The following is a 17,054-nucleotide window of genomic DNA, read 5'->3' as shown; positions in this document are numbered from 1 at the left end:
TTCCCAGAGGCCCATGTTCTCTGAAAGCCTGTCTGGTAAGGTGGCATTATACGCCTGATAAAGACTTGTGGCGCCATCTGGGGGTAAAACAAAACAATCACACAGACGAGAAATCCCGCCTTCTCATCCGGTCCTCACCATCACACTGTTAAAGAGCTGCTGGTCATCCAGACTGTTGTCCTGCACGCAGCCGGACTGACTCAGGTAGTGATACGCCTCGGGACCCTCAGACAGGAGGTACATGTCTGCAACAGAGATAAATGAAGGTTATTTCTAAAACAGCAGCAACCATATGTCACAACGTAATAATTTTGTTGCACATTTTGTTGCTAACCTCAGCCCTTTCCTGTGAAAACAAACCAAGAAAAGTTTGCTCTTTCATGGGCTCTTTCAATTTTTTATTAGCTTTTCTATATATTTATTTCATTGATTTTTCCAAATTTTTGATTAGCTGAGTATTGTTAAATATTTAACATTTCCTGTACGTAAATGTACATTCTCATGTACGTACTGTATCTGCACAGGTAAAAGTTGTATATAGTGTATATGGATTTGCATATTTCATATTTTTTATTTAATCTAATTTGTATTTTTTTTTATATCTTATCCATTTTTGCACTCAAATCACCTCTGCTGTAATGTGTGAATTTCCCCTGAATGTGATTAGTAAAGGTTTATTTTATCTTATCTTATCTTATCTTTAGAGCTACCTTACACAGACAAGAATGAATCGGGAGTTGGTGTCCACTTTCGTTGACAAGAGTGTCTGCATACAGTAACCGATAACTCCTGCACAGAGCACCTCTAAACTCTAAAAACCAACCTCTGTGGTCTCTGTCGGCCCCCGCCAACAGAGAGTAGAAGATGTGGTAGTTTCTCTCTCCAGGATTCTGTCGAACCACGCGGTTCTTGAAGAAGGGAGGTGGTGAAACGAAATAATTAGAAGTATTTCTTAAGTAAATTGATTTTGCTAATGAAACAAACAACTTGCCGATGCCAGTCGGTGCTGCTGAATGTTTCAACACAAACTTACCTTTTCCAGCAAATCTGATGATTGAAAGTCAAGGAGAACGATTAAATCTTAGACTTAGACCAAATTTACAGATTATTTCCTCTGGAAACAGACACCGTGGATGTGTGATTTCTCTACAGCGTGTCTCACTGAACCACTGAAGGATACAGTCAATGATACAGCCTCCCTGAATGTTTCCGTTCTGGGAAAAGTGGAGCTGTATAAACTTCCCAAAGCGACTGGAATTATTGTTGTAAACGGTCTTAGCGTTCCCGAAGGCTTCCATGATGGGACTGCAGACAGAAGAACGCAATCAAACATGTAAAATAATCTACCAACAAAACCTTTTTTAACATATACAGACTGTCCATCACTGTGTGTGTCAATTAAGATGTTTATCCAGATGCAGATTTTGTGCAATCTGAGCAAAAGCGTGCACTCGCACAGCATTTTCGAATTTGTCATAAATTTTGACTGGTATACTCTCGCCATACTCTCTTTATACAGCTTCAGTGGCTCCAAAATGTTTGATATTTAAATGAAATTCGGTATATTGATCAATATTGTGGCCCCAAAGAGCCACTGATCAAATAGGCCATTTTTTCTGCTGTTTTTCTGGGAATGTTTGTAACTTGTGAGGGTCAAAACTGTGTTTTAGAGATTCTACCAGAGTGTAATTTTGGTGTAAACTCTGTTAATCATTGCAAAGAAATACATTTCTATGTCACAAGGATGAAATCCACAAGCAACGTGATGCATTACAACAAATGTCAGAAATTTTCAGAACATCACAGTACAGAACAGATCTTAAACACAGCTTACTATTAAAAGCATTATGGTCAGAGGTCGGGGTTTAAATGGTACCTGCTCTGGACAAGAGCCTGCTCCACCCTGGTGGTCCTCTCTGACAGAGGAGTAGCTGCAGAATTTTGACTCATCACTGAGAGAAACTTCAGCAGCAGCTTGGTGCTCTCAGTCTTCCCAGCACCGCTCTCCCCGCTGACGACACAAAGTCAGACAGAGAAGGACGGACATAAATGGATTAATCAACTTATTCCTAATGTTCATGATGAGTTTAGAAAGTCTATATGTTCACTTTTTCAGAGCCAGAACTGTTTAATTAGTTTCGTGCTGCTTCCGACAATTTTGTAATAATGTGAGTCTTTTTTAATCAAATGTGGATGCTCACCTAATGAGAACGCACTGGCTGTCATGTCTCTTCCACAGGCAGCGGTAACACTCATTGGCCACGGCAAAGATGTGAGGAGGCAGCTCCCCCATCTGGTGTTTGCTGTACAGATCGACTGCAGTGCCGTCGTACAGGCCTGATATCTGCTTGTAGGGATTTACAGCTGCCAGGATCGAACCTATGTTTGTCTGAGGGAAACGAAACAGCAGACAGAGGTACAAGAGAGGAAGAAGAGATGAGACTAGACACAGAATATTAGTGAAGGATGACAGAATACACATGGTTTTACCCCTTGTCGACACATAAAACTCCTTTGTAAGATTTACAGTATAATTACTTAACACTACCGGTTCAAGTAGATTCACCCACTTTCCTGTGACACAGTACCTGTAGCCAGTAATACTCTTAAACTACTGCATATGGCCTAGTTTACACTGAGGCTGGTAGTATTTTCAGATCCATTCCTCCTACCCTGTTAATGCGCTTTGGGGAAAGTTCGTAACAAAAGTGTGTTTGTGGGTCATCTTTCCACAACGATATCGTTCTGCAGACAGACTGGTGCAAATTCTCTGAGATTAGATTAGGAGATAGGATTTCGAAAACACAGTTACCATGTGACTTTGGGCAATGATTGTTTTAATAAAGCCCGAGTAGTGTTTCAAGCAGTGAAAATAATCCTGCGAGTGGGACAGGGTCATACAAATACATCTGAAATCTTGCATTGTTAAACAGGGTCCCTACAGCTTAAGGCAAGGTAGATTTAAGACTTTTTAATGCCATGTATTTAATTTATTAAGTTTAAGACCAGTTTTCTAATATCCAAAATTGAAGGACAATTTCACTTTTGCCCAAATGTTTATTGTAACACAAAGCATGGCTTTTTTTGTCCAGTGAAAAGGTTAGATTCTCTATGTCAAATGTTGAAAAAAAACAACCCTTTTTTATAGTACAACACATGGAAGACAATGAACATATTATGTTATCACAAAAGTATTTATTTAGTTTCCCAACAGAAGTGGGACATCTAGCATTTCAGTTATCTGGGAAATTTTGTGTTTCTCAATTCTGGAATCCTGGATTCTGGATTCCCATTATGATGCCTTTAAGAAAAGGGATTTATTATACTTTCTGACAAAAAAACAGATGTTACCAATTATTTTGGAGATTTTTAGAATGCAATGTTTTTAAAAAAGCCATTTCTGAGCATTTTTAAGACTTTTAAAAGATTAAATAAGGTAAATTTAACGCCAATTAAGGCCTTATTTTTAGCTTCATGAATTCAGTGCCTTTTAAGACTTTATAAGGATCCACAGGAGGCCTGGTTAGAGGAAAATCCACCTCTGAATACTCCTTAGTGCATTCCAGGGAGTTATCTGCATTTTTGAAAGTGTTGTTATTCAGTATTGTTATCTTAACTCTGTCTAGCTTGCTTCTGCTTAACTTAGTTGTGTTTATTTTCTACAAGCCCAAAAAACAGTGTGTAAACTTATTTTACTCATCTGTGCAGTTTAAACATGCACTAGACAGTGCAATCGAAGTAGTTATTGCACAGTAACAGCAAGAATGTTAAAGAAAACATCTACTCCGCAGGGACGCCAGCGGCCAGTGTTACTGTCTTTGAGTTGTGGATTGAGTTTTAAAGCTCATATGAAACTGACATAAGAAGACATAAGAAACATAGTGGTACCAGGTACATCACGCTAGATTGTCAGGAAGAGGGTTAAATTGTCCTTTAAAGGTAGGCTGAATTTTGGCAAGAAAATAAATGGTGTGGGCATTTTCACAGGGTCCCTCAAACTCTAACTTGAAGATTCAGTATTTGAATGAAAATGGATTTTATAAGTCTCTCCTTTAGGGTTTTTCTCATATAGCACAAATGTGTTATTTTTGCCCACGTATTTAATATTTCTGCATACTTGGGTCCCTTAACAATTTATGTGTGATAATGAGCTATTTACCTCTTCGACAAATACAGCCCTTATGAAACTTTACATCCACAAACTGGAGACCTCTGGCCCTCTGAGGGAGGGTTATTAACTGAAAGGGGGTTTCTGAGTAGTTTCCCATCCAGTCCTTAAGAAATGCAATTTTACATAAATTTCCACAGATCAAACGTTCATCAAACTGATCAACCCAAAAAGTGATGCAACAGCTTAGGAGACTTATAGAGAGATGTGCATGTGAATGGCACCATATAATTTCATTATTGTGTTCTAAGCTCTACACTTTCAGTGTGTATTTTTCAAACAATTCCCCAGTTTTCAGATGATGTGTACCACTTTTATGTGGCATAAACTCTTGAACTACTATCTCCATATAAAGATTTACTGTTTCCCAAACACAAAACTGGGTCTACGGTGGGAATGGGGGAAGTTCAAGAGGTTAAAAAATGACACCAAAAATTTGCATTTCTGGTTGATGTTGTTGATGGTTTGACATTTGCTTCACTTTGAAATCTCAATCTCGCTGCGCTGAGCATCCCAGTTCCTAAAAATATTTAAGAATAACTCCTAACAAGACAATGGAAGCATAGGTTGCAGGTACTATCATGGTGGCACACAGTAAATGTGCTCACAGATTAAGGCTACACGGTGGGCTTACATAGATGTTGTCTTTCTGGTAGCGCAGTAAGAGGTTGTGCATGATGGCACCCTCATGCAGCTCTGCCAGTGTGGACATGTCCTCTACTCCATGGATGCTGGTGGGGTGCATCGGGTACACCGTCTCTCTGTTCAGCTCTGCCTTCTGTAGGTAGATCACCTGGAACAACACACACACATCCAGAAAGTTAGCTTTCACAATCCTGTACATCAGAATTTAAATCATGTAAACTAGCAGCCTGCACAGCTTGAACATTTAGCACCTGGGGGGCATGAATCATGTGCATTATTAACTTAAGGGTACAAAATGTATCACTTTGTACCAGTGAGTACTGGCAATTGTTAGGGTAAATTACAACATACAGTTAGCAGACTGTAATGATATCTGTTTTATTTTATCATCTGGTGACTGTTTACTACGAAGTGTCTGGAAATAGCAAAAAGAAGGAAATTACAATTTCCCAAACATTTGGTTTTCAATAATATACAATATACAGGATTGGAATCAGATAATGTTGTAGATATAGTACATTTATCTTTCTTCTTTTTACAGATTCAGGCTTCCCTTGGGTTTTTTTTTTCATGTTTTTATAAATCAGATGTTTTTTTCATCAACACAGAAGTTCAGCTTCAGCATAGCATGTACAGAAAAAAAGGTCTTAATTTTAATTTTATGAATTGTGATTTGAGTATTTTTTATTTAATTTTTATTTATTGGTGCAAAAAAATAACAGTGGTGGCTTAAATGGTACAACAATGATGGGGGGGGTACTGAAATAATGACACAGCTGATTGGTAACAGCAAGGAAATTAATGAAAAAAATGTATTGTAGTATGGATTCAGGCTTTTCACCAAGAAACTGTGATAAGCACCACAGATCCTGGCACATCTTGTCACATGATCAATGTAATCGGTAGATGACGGCTTACCGGCAGCCACACTCATGAAGTATATGACCTCTGCTGTATGATTTACTGCCTGCATTGCAATTATCAAAACAGTTGGCAATTAACGATTCAGTTAATCATCATATCATTTCAATATACTATTGTCAAGGTGAACTGCTTCTTAAAATCTTTAATTCTACAGAGGCAACAACTTCATGCTGACTTATCCCATCACAGCTGACAGCAGACAGCCAGAGGCCTCCAGTACACTCACCACAGCCTCTGGGTCTGAACAAAACGGGTGCAAAAGGAGGGCAGGCAAACAAGTTTACACAGATCTGAATCTGACTCTTCCGCTGCAACCATGGCACATGCATGCATGAACGACAGGCAGATTCCAGTGATGATACAGAAATAACTGAGGTCAAAATGACAGATTGAGTCCCTGATGTGCGCCTGTCTGTGCCTGCTGCCAACATACCTGACAGCTAGAGAGCCCCCTGTCTGACTCATGCCTGGACTTCTCGCCTTGATTTGTTCGATTCACTTGTACAAAACATCTCTCACCATCTCGCATTCCTGCAAAAAGGCCAATCAGATGCAGCAGTAGAGTGAACGTGATGACTGGAGATGTCTTTGTCTTGGCATTCGAGGCCCTTTTTTTTTAAATCGATCAAAAGAGAGCTGGTTGTAAAGACGGACTAATGAATAAGAGGAACCAGTGTCTCTGCAGTGGCAGTGAAAACAGGAAAACAGTCTTATAAACCAACATGGATCCACAGAGAGCCTCACAGACTTTCTGTCTGTCAGAACGCTAATGGAAGAGACGTGAGATAAGAGAACAGACAGACTACCGCTGTGTTGGTCACTTGCTGGGAAGATGTGTTTAGATCAATACTGATGGACAAGGAGCTGAGGGGTTGTGGTGTCCCAGAGCATTTCTGCTGGCTCTTCTGGCATATTCAAATGTGTTCCAATTGGGAACACTGGTTTTCACAGTATTGCTGAGTCGGCACAGAAAGGCGGCTGGGAGCAGCTGCTGATCGGGGGTAGACAAAGCTTTGAATGGTATTCATGGACTACCAAATCTGCATGAATCCTCCTACAAACTCAAACCGTTAAATCAATTATTTTGCCATATACTGAGCCAAGCTTAGTCAGCTTCTGGTTAATAAAACAGAAGAAGGAGTCTTTTACATCTACAAAGGGAGAGAGTCCTTTTCCAAGGAGTCTGCAATGTTGTTCTACAGTGGCCCAGAGCAGACAATTCAAACACTGGCTCTAGACAGGGCCATTTGTGTTTTATTGTGAGCCATGTTATTTCTCCCACACAACCTCACCACTAGATTCCACTAAATCTTCCACACTAGACCTTTAAGTTATGTATGCTGTATTTTGTTTGTTTGTTTGTTTTGATATTTAAATTATGTTGTCTTCTTGACATCAAGCATTAGCTTAGCAGGCTTAACTCAAATGTTTTGGCTTTCTTATGGGTACTAGGACAAATAAAGTCATGCATTTGTTACAGATGGGTTGTAGCCCAGTGACAATTGTGAATTGTTCTACTTACACAAGATAAAATTCAAATTCAAATTACGCTTTGCACTATGATACACAGTAGGCCAGGTAGACTGGTCAGATGCATGCTGGAGATTATTAACAAATCAGTGTGACATCCAGGTATTTTTGGCATACTATCGATTTAGCTTTTGTTTGCACACTGCAAACTACATGCTACATTTTGGCTAAATCAGTTGGCACTGCTAACATAGTAGGCAGTTTCCAGTACACGCAAAAACCTTCTGTAATGGATGTATAATATGTTGAATTAGAGCCATATTACAAATCATATACATATTTAAAGCAATATTGATTATGATGTTGTATTATATATGTGTGTGTGTGTGTGTGTGTGTGTGAGTGTGTGTGTGTGAGTCAGCTGTATAAGGATAAGATGTAGACACTATACTTTATGTTAGAGTGCATCTGTGTCTCATCTTTTACATCTTACATATGTAAAGCTCTTATTGCATTGTTTAAAGGATGACTGACTGTATAGATAATTGCATTGATCTGTATGTGTGTTTTCCATCTTTTGCATTTACTGAAGTGAATGTGTATATCAGTGTGGAGAAAGCCTTGCCAGTATGTAAAATGATAAATTTGTAGCTGTAGCTGTAGATGGTCATTAGAGAATGGGCGTACACTGAAGCAATAGCACAATAACAATGCGGTCATCAGTGGGTTGCATCATGTTTTTGTGGTATTAAGGTTTGTGAAAGGGTGAGGAAGGCCTCAGGAAGAAAAACAGCATGTACAGTGATGTAATCCACCAAGCAGAAGCTTGCAGATTTAGAGCCAGATGTCCCTAAATATTCAGCTGTAACCCCACCCTCTTCTCTCTGGCAAATTGGCCCTGTTTCACCAGGCAGGGCCGAATAAATCAACCAGGCTCTTCACTTGTTTTACAACCTTGATCAGTTTAATCATTTTACATTCAATGACATCACTCACTTAGTGTGATTGATGTCATTGTTAACACCTGCGCCCCAGTGGATTCTTCAATCTTCAATTTGAGCATTATGTTAATGATATAAAATATCAATTAAAAACATCTGTGGGATTCTGTTAAATATTTTGCTCGTGATGGTTGATCTTCAAATCAAGAGCGTCACCTTGCATTAAGTGGCACTTACTGTACAATGGGAAATATAAAACCAGACAGTAGTACAAGTGTAGAAGTCACAGCACAGCAACATCAATCCAAAGTTTGCTAACATTAGTTACGATAAGCTAGTGATCAAAAGAGACCAGGAGAAATTATAGCAACAAAAACTCCTGAGTTTTCTGAACAGTTTTATTGACTGTGTAAAAATAAAAAAAAAAAGTGGATGTCACCAATGTAACGTCACCCATTGGTTTATGGAGGAACAGTCTGAAGCCTCTTGTGCGGTATTTTGGCAATCACAATCTTTTTTTGGGAGCCATAAGTGACCAAATTTGGACAAAAGGGCGAAACTGGGGAGGAACCAGGGGTCGATCTAAATAGGAACCCATGAACACCGCCCTGGTAATGGCTTCTCAAACACATGGTAGCCACGCCCCAAAGCATCCTCTGCTTCATCGTCTTTTTTACTTTGACAGGGAGAAGTAGGGTCATTTTCTCTAGAGTTATGTACAACTGGACTTCCTTTTGCAACCAGTGTAGTTGCACCCTCCTAGCCATTAGAAATAATGCAGGTTTAAGGAGTAGCGTTTTTTTTTTTTTGCACTATCCCCAGCCATCGGAAAGCATGTTCAACTGTGAGCCACACCGCACATGCATTCCAATACGCCTGTCTTTCAGGGCCACACCCTGAGATAATCAAAGTTCAACTTTTGGAAAACAACAACATGCACAGCATGCCATGTGGTCATGTACAACCAATCACAGCTGGCAGATTTCTTTTCTTTCATCCGCAAATATCCGCCTATGATAACTATGCAAGAGAAGTTAATCATTTTAGTGGTGGTCAACATCTGTCCCACAGATAATATTTTAATATGAACTTTTAAATCATGCCTGGAAGACCATTAGCTCCAAACTCAGGATGTCTAGTAAGTACATTATGATACGGTGCTGGTTGGCAATGTCAGGTGCAACCTGTCGCCACACCATTAAAAGTTGGCATCAGAGCACCTAGTGCTCAACCTTCATTTTCCAGGTGGTAAAGACGCTGCATGCGAATGAGCCCTGAGGCATTTCCACACTCGCTTCACTCTTCAGACCCGGTGATATTCCCTTGATTTTACTGTCTATGAATTCAACATTGGCTTTGTTAGAAAAAGAGTGTGTTTCTTCATCCAAAAGTTACACGGTGCCATTTTAAAGATTGTTAAAGTTGAAGCTGTTTTGTAGCTTTGTTGGTGGATACATTTCTAGACTCGAACAGAATCTACAGATTTTTTTACATTTTTATTTTATTTTATTGCTTTTACAGTGTACAGTTGTGAACCAGAATCATAATCTGTGAATTTCTTTTCTTTATTTATCTACTTGTAATGTGATGTATAATATTACATTTAAAAAAAATGATTTCAAGTCTACATATAATCTTTGGAGATGTCATCTGAATTCAGTGGGAGCAGATTCCATTTGGGTCTGCGCATAGCAGCGCATGTTTTTTAAAATTATACTGTGAAATAGAAACTATTACCACCCCCTGAGTCTGCACTCACTTTCTGTTGACACTGATGGAGAGGCATTGAGTCCAACACTCAGTCAAACAAACCAAAGAAACCTGGGATACATCTTCTGCCTGTGTGTTAGCATTCTTCCAATTCCCAAAACACAGGTTCAAAGTTACATCGAGGTGGCCGGGAGAAAAGATTATACAGAATAACAAACAGCTAGGAGAGGCTACAGGTCAATGCTACACTCTCAAATGTAGTGAAGACCTTAAGTTTCACAGGAGGAAAGCAAATATGGCTGCTTTAGCCAAACACACAATGAGCCGCAAACTTGGAAAGCACCCCTCACCGCTCCTTTGGAAAAATATAACACAAGAGAGAGGTCATTTTATTATAATGTGTGAAGATACTCAACACTATGTGTTGTCTCTGTCTCTACATCACATCATGTGACCTCTGTTTTTGATCCTCTTTGGATATTTGCTGTTCAGATTTCACAGAGTGAGCCTCAGGGGACTTTTTCATGCCTGAAAAATGAAAAAGAGATTAAAGTGATATGGAGATTCCAGCATCAAAAGAGGTTTCACGTTCTTCTGTTATGCCCCCACTGTTCTTTTTAATAATTTGATTTCACTGTTCACAGGTGCATTTCTATACAATATCTATTTAAGTCTTGATACATTTCTTTCAAAATAATGTATTGACTAAAAAGCATCCAGCAGATTTGGCTAACAGGAAGCTAAGAAGGAACATGAGAGCAGGTGAAGTCTAGACACAGACTAAAACTCTTCACTGTTTCCATTTTAATCCTTAGGAGGTGCGATAATGTTCTGTTAGTGTCCATTATAACAATGAGACATGCTGGAACGTTTTTCCTACAGGAGCTGAAGAGTAATCATGACCTGCCTGACTCACGCAACAGTGATGCAACACTGTGTCTGTTGTTATTGATGTTCAGCTTAAAAAAAAACAACATAGTCTATGAATGTGCTCTGAAATCATGATCAAAACACATCAAGCAAATCTAGCTCATTTTCAGCTCAAATTAACTCTGATTAAAGTGATTATTTAATTTCTGCTCATGATTTCAGTCGGTGCATGTCAGGCAATAATTGCGATGTTTCACACAGGGGATGTAGCCTCATCAATGTTAATGATTTGAGTTGTGTAATGATGGCTGGGGATAATTTCATGCCACTTATAACAACATGTGACTCACAATTGATTAGTGAAACTGTTCACTGTGAAAATCGATCCTCTCCAAATGGAGTCTGGTGTTGATACTAGTTTACTACGCTGTCAGCCACGAGGCTGGACACAAAGCAGGCAAATAAACACCAAACTTACACTTGATATGAAATTCAGAACTTTCTTTGAGTCCTGGATTTTCCAATGATGCTATTTCAGGGACTGAGCCAGAGTAAGCCAGTCGTTTCTGCTGATTTTTCTTTTCTTTCTGCTTCTTGAATTCCCCCTGATAAAACCACCAAAAGAAAAAGCCCACAACATTTTGCCCAGTCCACTCCCCCCAAAATATACTTAAAAAACAAAGAAATTTCAAAATTTAAGTCAAACTAAACATTTCAATTACTATTATAGTAGATCTGACAGACACTTATCAAAAATAATCAGCAACTTCTTTGATAATTTATATTTTAAGTCACTGCAAATACATCCCCCTAAATCCTACACACTGCGTCTTTAAGTAAGTTTTGATAAAAAGAAATGTTGATTTGTTTTTGTTTGTTTGTTTTCAGTTTCATTCTTGAGACAAAAAATTTGCCTTCTCATACATATAAATGCAACAAACACGGATGAAAAAGTATCCCCAGGATAACACAAACTAAATAGTGGGATGAGATTTCATGATGATGACACAATATCAACCATGTGAATTTAAAACTTTCTTGCAGCTGGAACGCTGTTTCCTTTTGTGTCCTCCTCACTGAAGCCACACCCTGCTGCTGCTGCTTTGTTTGACCAGCTCTGCTGAATATTTACATGTGGGCGGCGTCAGCCTCTGTGGCCTTTTACTGGCGGATATATTCAAGCCTTAAGAAATGAGGCTTGAATATATCCGGCAGAATAAATGGCAGATACAAAATCACAGCCCTGTGGACACAGACACGGTCTTGTTTATCACTGTCTGTTTCTGCCTCTCTGACTTTTTTATTTTTTTTACTCTGTCTGACTCTCTCTCTGTCTTATAGTGAATCCATCTGCTGAAGGGGGACCCCGCCTCCCACCCAGACCCCCGAGACATGGGGGTAGGAAGGAGTTAGGCTTATTAATGGAGAAAACTGTAAAAGCAAATAACACACAGAGTTTCACATTCCATCCTGCTCCAAAATCTGACAAAATCTGAAAACATTTACAGCAAACCCAAAACCGAAATGCATATATTTAGCCCATACACAGATGCTCTCAATAATGTTTGTGTGTTATATCTGTGGTTGCACTCGTGAATACACATCATTCACATAAAAGGCTCACATAATGGCTCCATTGACCAATAATTCAGAAAAAAACTGAGGGACCATCAATGGCCTATTTTAAACCTCAGAGACTGTGTGGCTGGAGGCCACGAACAACTTCAAAAATCACACTTGGTAAGAGAAAAAATGTTGAAAGCAAAGCATCTATCCAAAGAGGAAATGAAAGGCTTTATTTTCTGTGTTATATTATATTTGTGGAAAAGATGACAAGAACATAAGAACCAAAATCAGGACACGGGCTCCTTTTTATTTTTAAATAAACTAACGTTGTATTCTTCTTTTAAAAAAAAATTAAGAAAATACTCTGTTAAGAGCTGCAAGTAACTCTTACATTTATTATTTATTAATCTGCAGATTACTCTCTTCATGAACAGATTTTGCTTTTTTTTTAAAAAAGCAGCCTGTTCTTAAAAAAAATTCTTAAAAGCCTGGGCTGACATTATCATTGCTTGTTTTGTCCAACAAAAAATAAAAAAGCAAAAAAATATTTTCATTAAAAATAAAAGATAAACCAATTATCACTATTTAGAAACAACAAACATAGAGAATTTTCGTGCAAAGGATTACTTGAATAATTTAGCGATTATCAATAGTTGTCTCATAATGGATTAATGGAGATACCAAATATGAGCTATAGCAATATTATGTGTCAACTGATGCATAAAAATGGTATGTGGGCCTCGCAGTCTGACACAGTTCAGTCTCAATGTTATTGTTCAGCAAAGCGAAGATGACATCACCAGCAGGAGCTTTTTAGTTCAGGTGACAGAGCCTCTTCCTGCTTTTCTTTACATGTGCGTCCCTCTGGGATAACTCACACACTGTTAATCCAGCTGGTGCCATCTGGCCTCAAAACACACACACACACACACAAACACACACACACACGGATGCAAACACGCACAAAGCCACAAGACATTCATCTCAGCCTCAGCGTGTCTGCTGTGTCTGACCGATGCACTCAGGTCTGTGGAGCAGCGGGGACGAGACAGTGATGAATGCTGATATGATGGTTAATGTGACAGCAGCCAGGTCAGCCAGTTACAGTCGAGCCAGTGTGGGCAAAGACACACTCTCAAGTCTGCAAGCCGAGCACTCAGGCAGGGAGCTGCACCTTAGTGTGAGCACTGAAGCAATGGATAATGGTATAACCCCCCCCCCCCCCCCCGAGGGGAAAATGCTGCTGGGATACATTTACCAAACCACCTCTGACACTGCAGATGGGTGTAAAGAGACCGGGACACTAGACAAAGACAGACAACGCACACACACAGATAACAAATTTAACCTACTGGAGAAGCTGGGTTAAATAAAGATTACGACTGAATCAGAAAATGCAAATAAACCTTAGCAGATATGTCATCTAGGAACTGGGGATCACATGAGGTCAACCAGCGATCCTGAAGGTGGAGACAGTCGGCTTCTCAGTCTCACATTCTTGTCATTCTGACTGCAGAGTCTTTAGACCAGATGCCTTGCCGGATGACCAACATATCCTGAGCTCGCATGTGAGGATCATATGAGACAATGCAGCTTCAGTTCAGCTGCAACACCACAATCTTACACCCAGTCCCAAAAACTGTGATGTCATGTTAACCAAATGTTATTCCTTTAAATCCGACTGAGGGTGGTGAAATGTTTTTGGCCTGACATCAACACCCTGCGGCATTCTCTGGTCATGTTGAGATGCTAAGAAGTGGGGTCTGATTCATTTTCACCCTCTGACCTGCTGCGGATCTTTCCAAGCTGTAATCGATGGTGTTTCCGTTGGTCGGAGTCATCCCTGACCTATTGTCAAACCATGGTCAACTTTTCACTATACAAGAATCCCAACCACTGACCAGACAATCAAACACATGCCCACAATGAGTTCATATGTTCCCTCTCACACGTCGCTTTTAACTCTTTCCTTAAATGCCCAAGCTTCCGCTCAAGCCATGCACACCAACGCATATGCACTTCAACTAAAAGAAACAACATACCAATAAAATGTGTAGTCCCATGTAAAGGTTAGCCGATTCACCACCACATCGCAGCTAAATGCCCTTAATCTCCACAAAGAAAACTGCTCCTAAACAGCTTGGCAACTTTTCTTTCATTAGCCACCCCTTTTTTCACACTGTCTGTTCAAGGCTGGAACGACATGCTGTTATTCCACTAAGATTACAACTGTGGAATGTGGGGACAGAGTTGTCTCACTTTTAAACTGGCAGCGGAGGTAATACAAGCATCAAATCAACTTCTGAGTAAAAGGGAAGCCTGTAGTACGGGACCAGTGACAGGACAAATGTGACATTTTCATGTGCTATGCATGTGACAAACCAACAAAAAGCAGCTACCAGCAGTTAGCAGCTATCTTAAAGAAGATATGAAAAGAAAATGTCAGCAAATTAGGGCGACTCTAGATGTGTTTCCAATACAGATTTGCGCAAAAATTAAGTGATATTTTCAAAATGTTGATAAAATACAATTACGAGATGACTGCATTTTTATTGAGTGGTGTTATGCAGCTTTTCTTGCAATGTTATGCGCTTCTCATCTCATGAACATTCCAAGAAGCATGGCAATGGATGATCAAAACATCAGCAGGTTTATTTTTTAGTGCAGCCACCGCACTAGCCATCATCAGTGCCTTAGAAATACACTGGTTGTCATTATTTCTAATGTAAAATGTTATGTGAGCGATAATGAAAAACAAGCCTCTTATACATGAAAATGGCCACGTATGAGGGATTTCTGGGAGGTGATAGCCCACGATATCAAAGAGGAATTGTGGATTCAAAACTTCCAGATGATCTGCTCAACTTTTGATGAGTTATTTGATGCAATAACACCTCTTGTAGCGCCTGCTGCATCATTGAGGGAGGCAGATACCGACAAGTGCACAGCCACATCATGATGTGACCTGTAAAAGCCAAAAAAGGGTTTCCATTGCAGTTTTGCGAAATATGGCTTTTTCGAATCGCCTGAAATACCACCTCATGCGAGCTTAAAAACTGCGATAAATGGGAGTTTTTTCGGCATCTTTTATATTCGCTATTTCAATTTTCGCAATTTTAGGGTTGATGAAAAACAGCCTACTGGGGTCTAGAAGGTCCTTACCTTCCGAGTAGAGGATGAGATGAGCAGCCATATAACAGAGAAATTGATGTTGACATGTCATGCCATTATTATTTTTTTAGAACGTGCTGCCGATGGGTATGTTATACGTCACACTAGAGGCCGATGATGTTGTGTAACACGTCACATCCATCAAGCCTTTTTTGCTTTTTTGCAATGCCGACATGCTGTCTATAATCCCACACAGGGACAGCATGATGCTGACATTGTTTGATTCTGTGTTAAAATTCAAAGGCGGTGTAAAAAAAGGGACTTCATAGTGGCCCTATAGCATGATCTCTGTGTAAAAAGGGCCAAGGACTCCAGGGAATAAATAACCTTGGCTCGTGGTTTGGATGATGGCTGTGTGACTGGATAAGAAAATTATGTTATATGTTGAGATCCTGCAGACAGAGACAGCCCTTGGGCCCTACCCTGGTTCGACCCGAAGCCCTGACATGACCAAAGACCTGCGGCTGAATTCTGAACGTCAGTCAGGACGAATCATGTGGTGTGAGCTGCTCATAGGGTTTGTTCAGTACAAATGCATCCCACAAGATAAGTTTGGCACTGGAAGCTCATTTCTGACCTACACTCTCTGACCTACAAACATTTTGACAGAGAAACTATTTTTTAACTGTCTAGCGCCACCCCTCTCTCTCCCCTCTCTCTTGCCCTATGTCTCTCTCTAACAGGATTTCCTCCAGACACAAAGACCACCATGCACTGCCAAACCGATAAGCCCCGGCCAATGACTTGACACAAGGAGCCCATTCCTGTCATTCTTACTTTATTGAAAAGGTGTTGATCCCACCGCTGAGCCCCGAGATGAAACACATGTGTGCAAACAATTAACCTTCTCACATACACACTGGGCCCCTTCCCTTCTTAGTTACACTTTAACCTTGTGCTTAAATTACAACTGAAAGTGTAGGGGAGGCTTTATACGTACACTATATCAGTCTGTAAATGTATTGATATGACTTGAATACGTAGGTATTCTGTTTTCTTTGGCTTGAAGGTTCATAAAAGCATATGGGAACAGTCCTTAAACCAATGAAAAATGCTTAACGGCGCAGGGACATTGTGTAGATGAGAGTGTGGGATGTTTTGAAACGACACATTGGAAGCACGCTTCAGCAGGGCAACAGAAGTCTCCTTACCTTCCCATAGTCGGTGGTGAGGACCAAGGAAGAATCATCACAGGAGCCGACGGTGGAGGGGAGGAGCTGTTCTTTGTGTCTCAGCCAGACACGGGCCCCCTGCAACACACAGAAAAACACCATTAGCATCTGGACACAAGGCTCAAACTGGAGTCAGCCGTGTGAGGAAGAAAATGCTGGACAGTTGGCATTACAAATGCACTTTAGGAATTTGGCTGATAGCTGAAGTAAAGGCAAAATTCAACCTGAAAGTATGTTGGGGAGAATATGAATGTGGCAAGTACAAAGAGAAAACAGAGCTATTCTAGAAAAGCAGGGATTAAGTCCTCTGGACTTCTTTCTACAGTGACTTTTTCCCCACTTTTTGCTTGTTCTCTTCTTGCCACATAGCTGCTCCCTCACCACACCAAACTGGCACAGTTATCCTCTTATTAAACT

The 17,054-nt window shown here is 40.0% G+C and overlaps 1 protein-coding gene across 1 annotated transcript in view; it reads right to left on the bottom strand.

Annotated features, from left to right (window-relative positions):
* myo10l3 (myosin X, like 3) overlaps positions 1-17,054 on the bottom strand; it is a 72,017-nt gene that overhangs the window by 37,301 nt on the left and 17,662 nt on the right. Inside the window, exons 2-9 of the mRNA XM_042494647.1 lie at positions 16,617-16,715; positions 4,803-4,961; positions 2,202-2,389; positions 1,877-2,011; positions 1,181-1,305; positions 1,034-1,047; positions 824-908; positions 139-245 (exon numbers count right to left, since the gene is read on the bottom strand). Of these exons, the coding sequence (XP_042350581.1) occupies positions 139-245; positions 824-908; positions 1,034-1,047; positions 1,181-1,305; positions 1,877-2,011; positions 2,202-2,389; positions 4,803-4,961; positions 16,617-16,715 (912 nt within the window). The remainder of the gene's footprint in view (positions 1-138; positions 246-823; positions 909-1,033; positions 1,048-1,180; positions 1,306-1,876; positions 2,012-2,201; positions 2,390-4,802; positions 4,962-16,616; positions 16,716-17,054) is intronic.

The sequence above is a fragment of the Plectropomus leopardus genome, chromosome 10 (genome assembly GCF_008729295.1).
Source record: "Plectropomus leopardus isolate mb chromosome 10, YSFRI_Pleo_2.0, whole genome shotgun sequence".
Taxonomy (NCBI): Eukaryota; Metazoa; Chordata; class Actinopteri; order Perciformes; family Serranidae; genus Plectropomus; species Plectropomus leopardus.
This window is presented reverse-complemented; position numbering and strand designations above follow the sequence as displayed.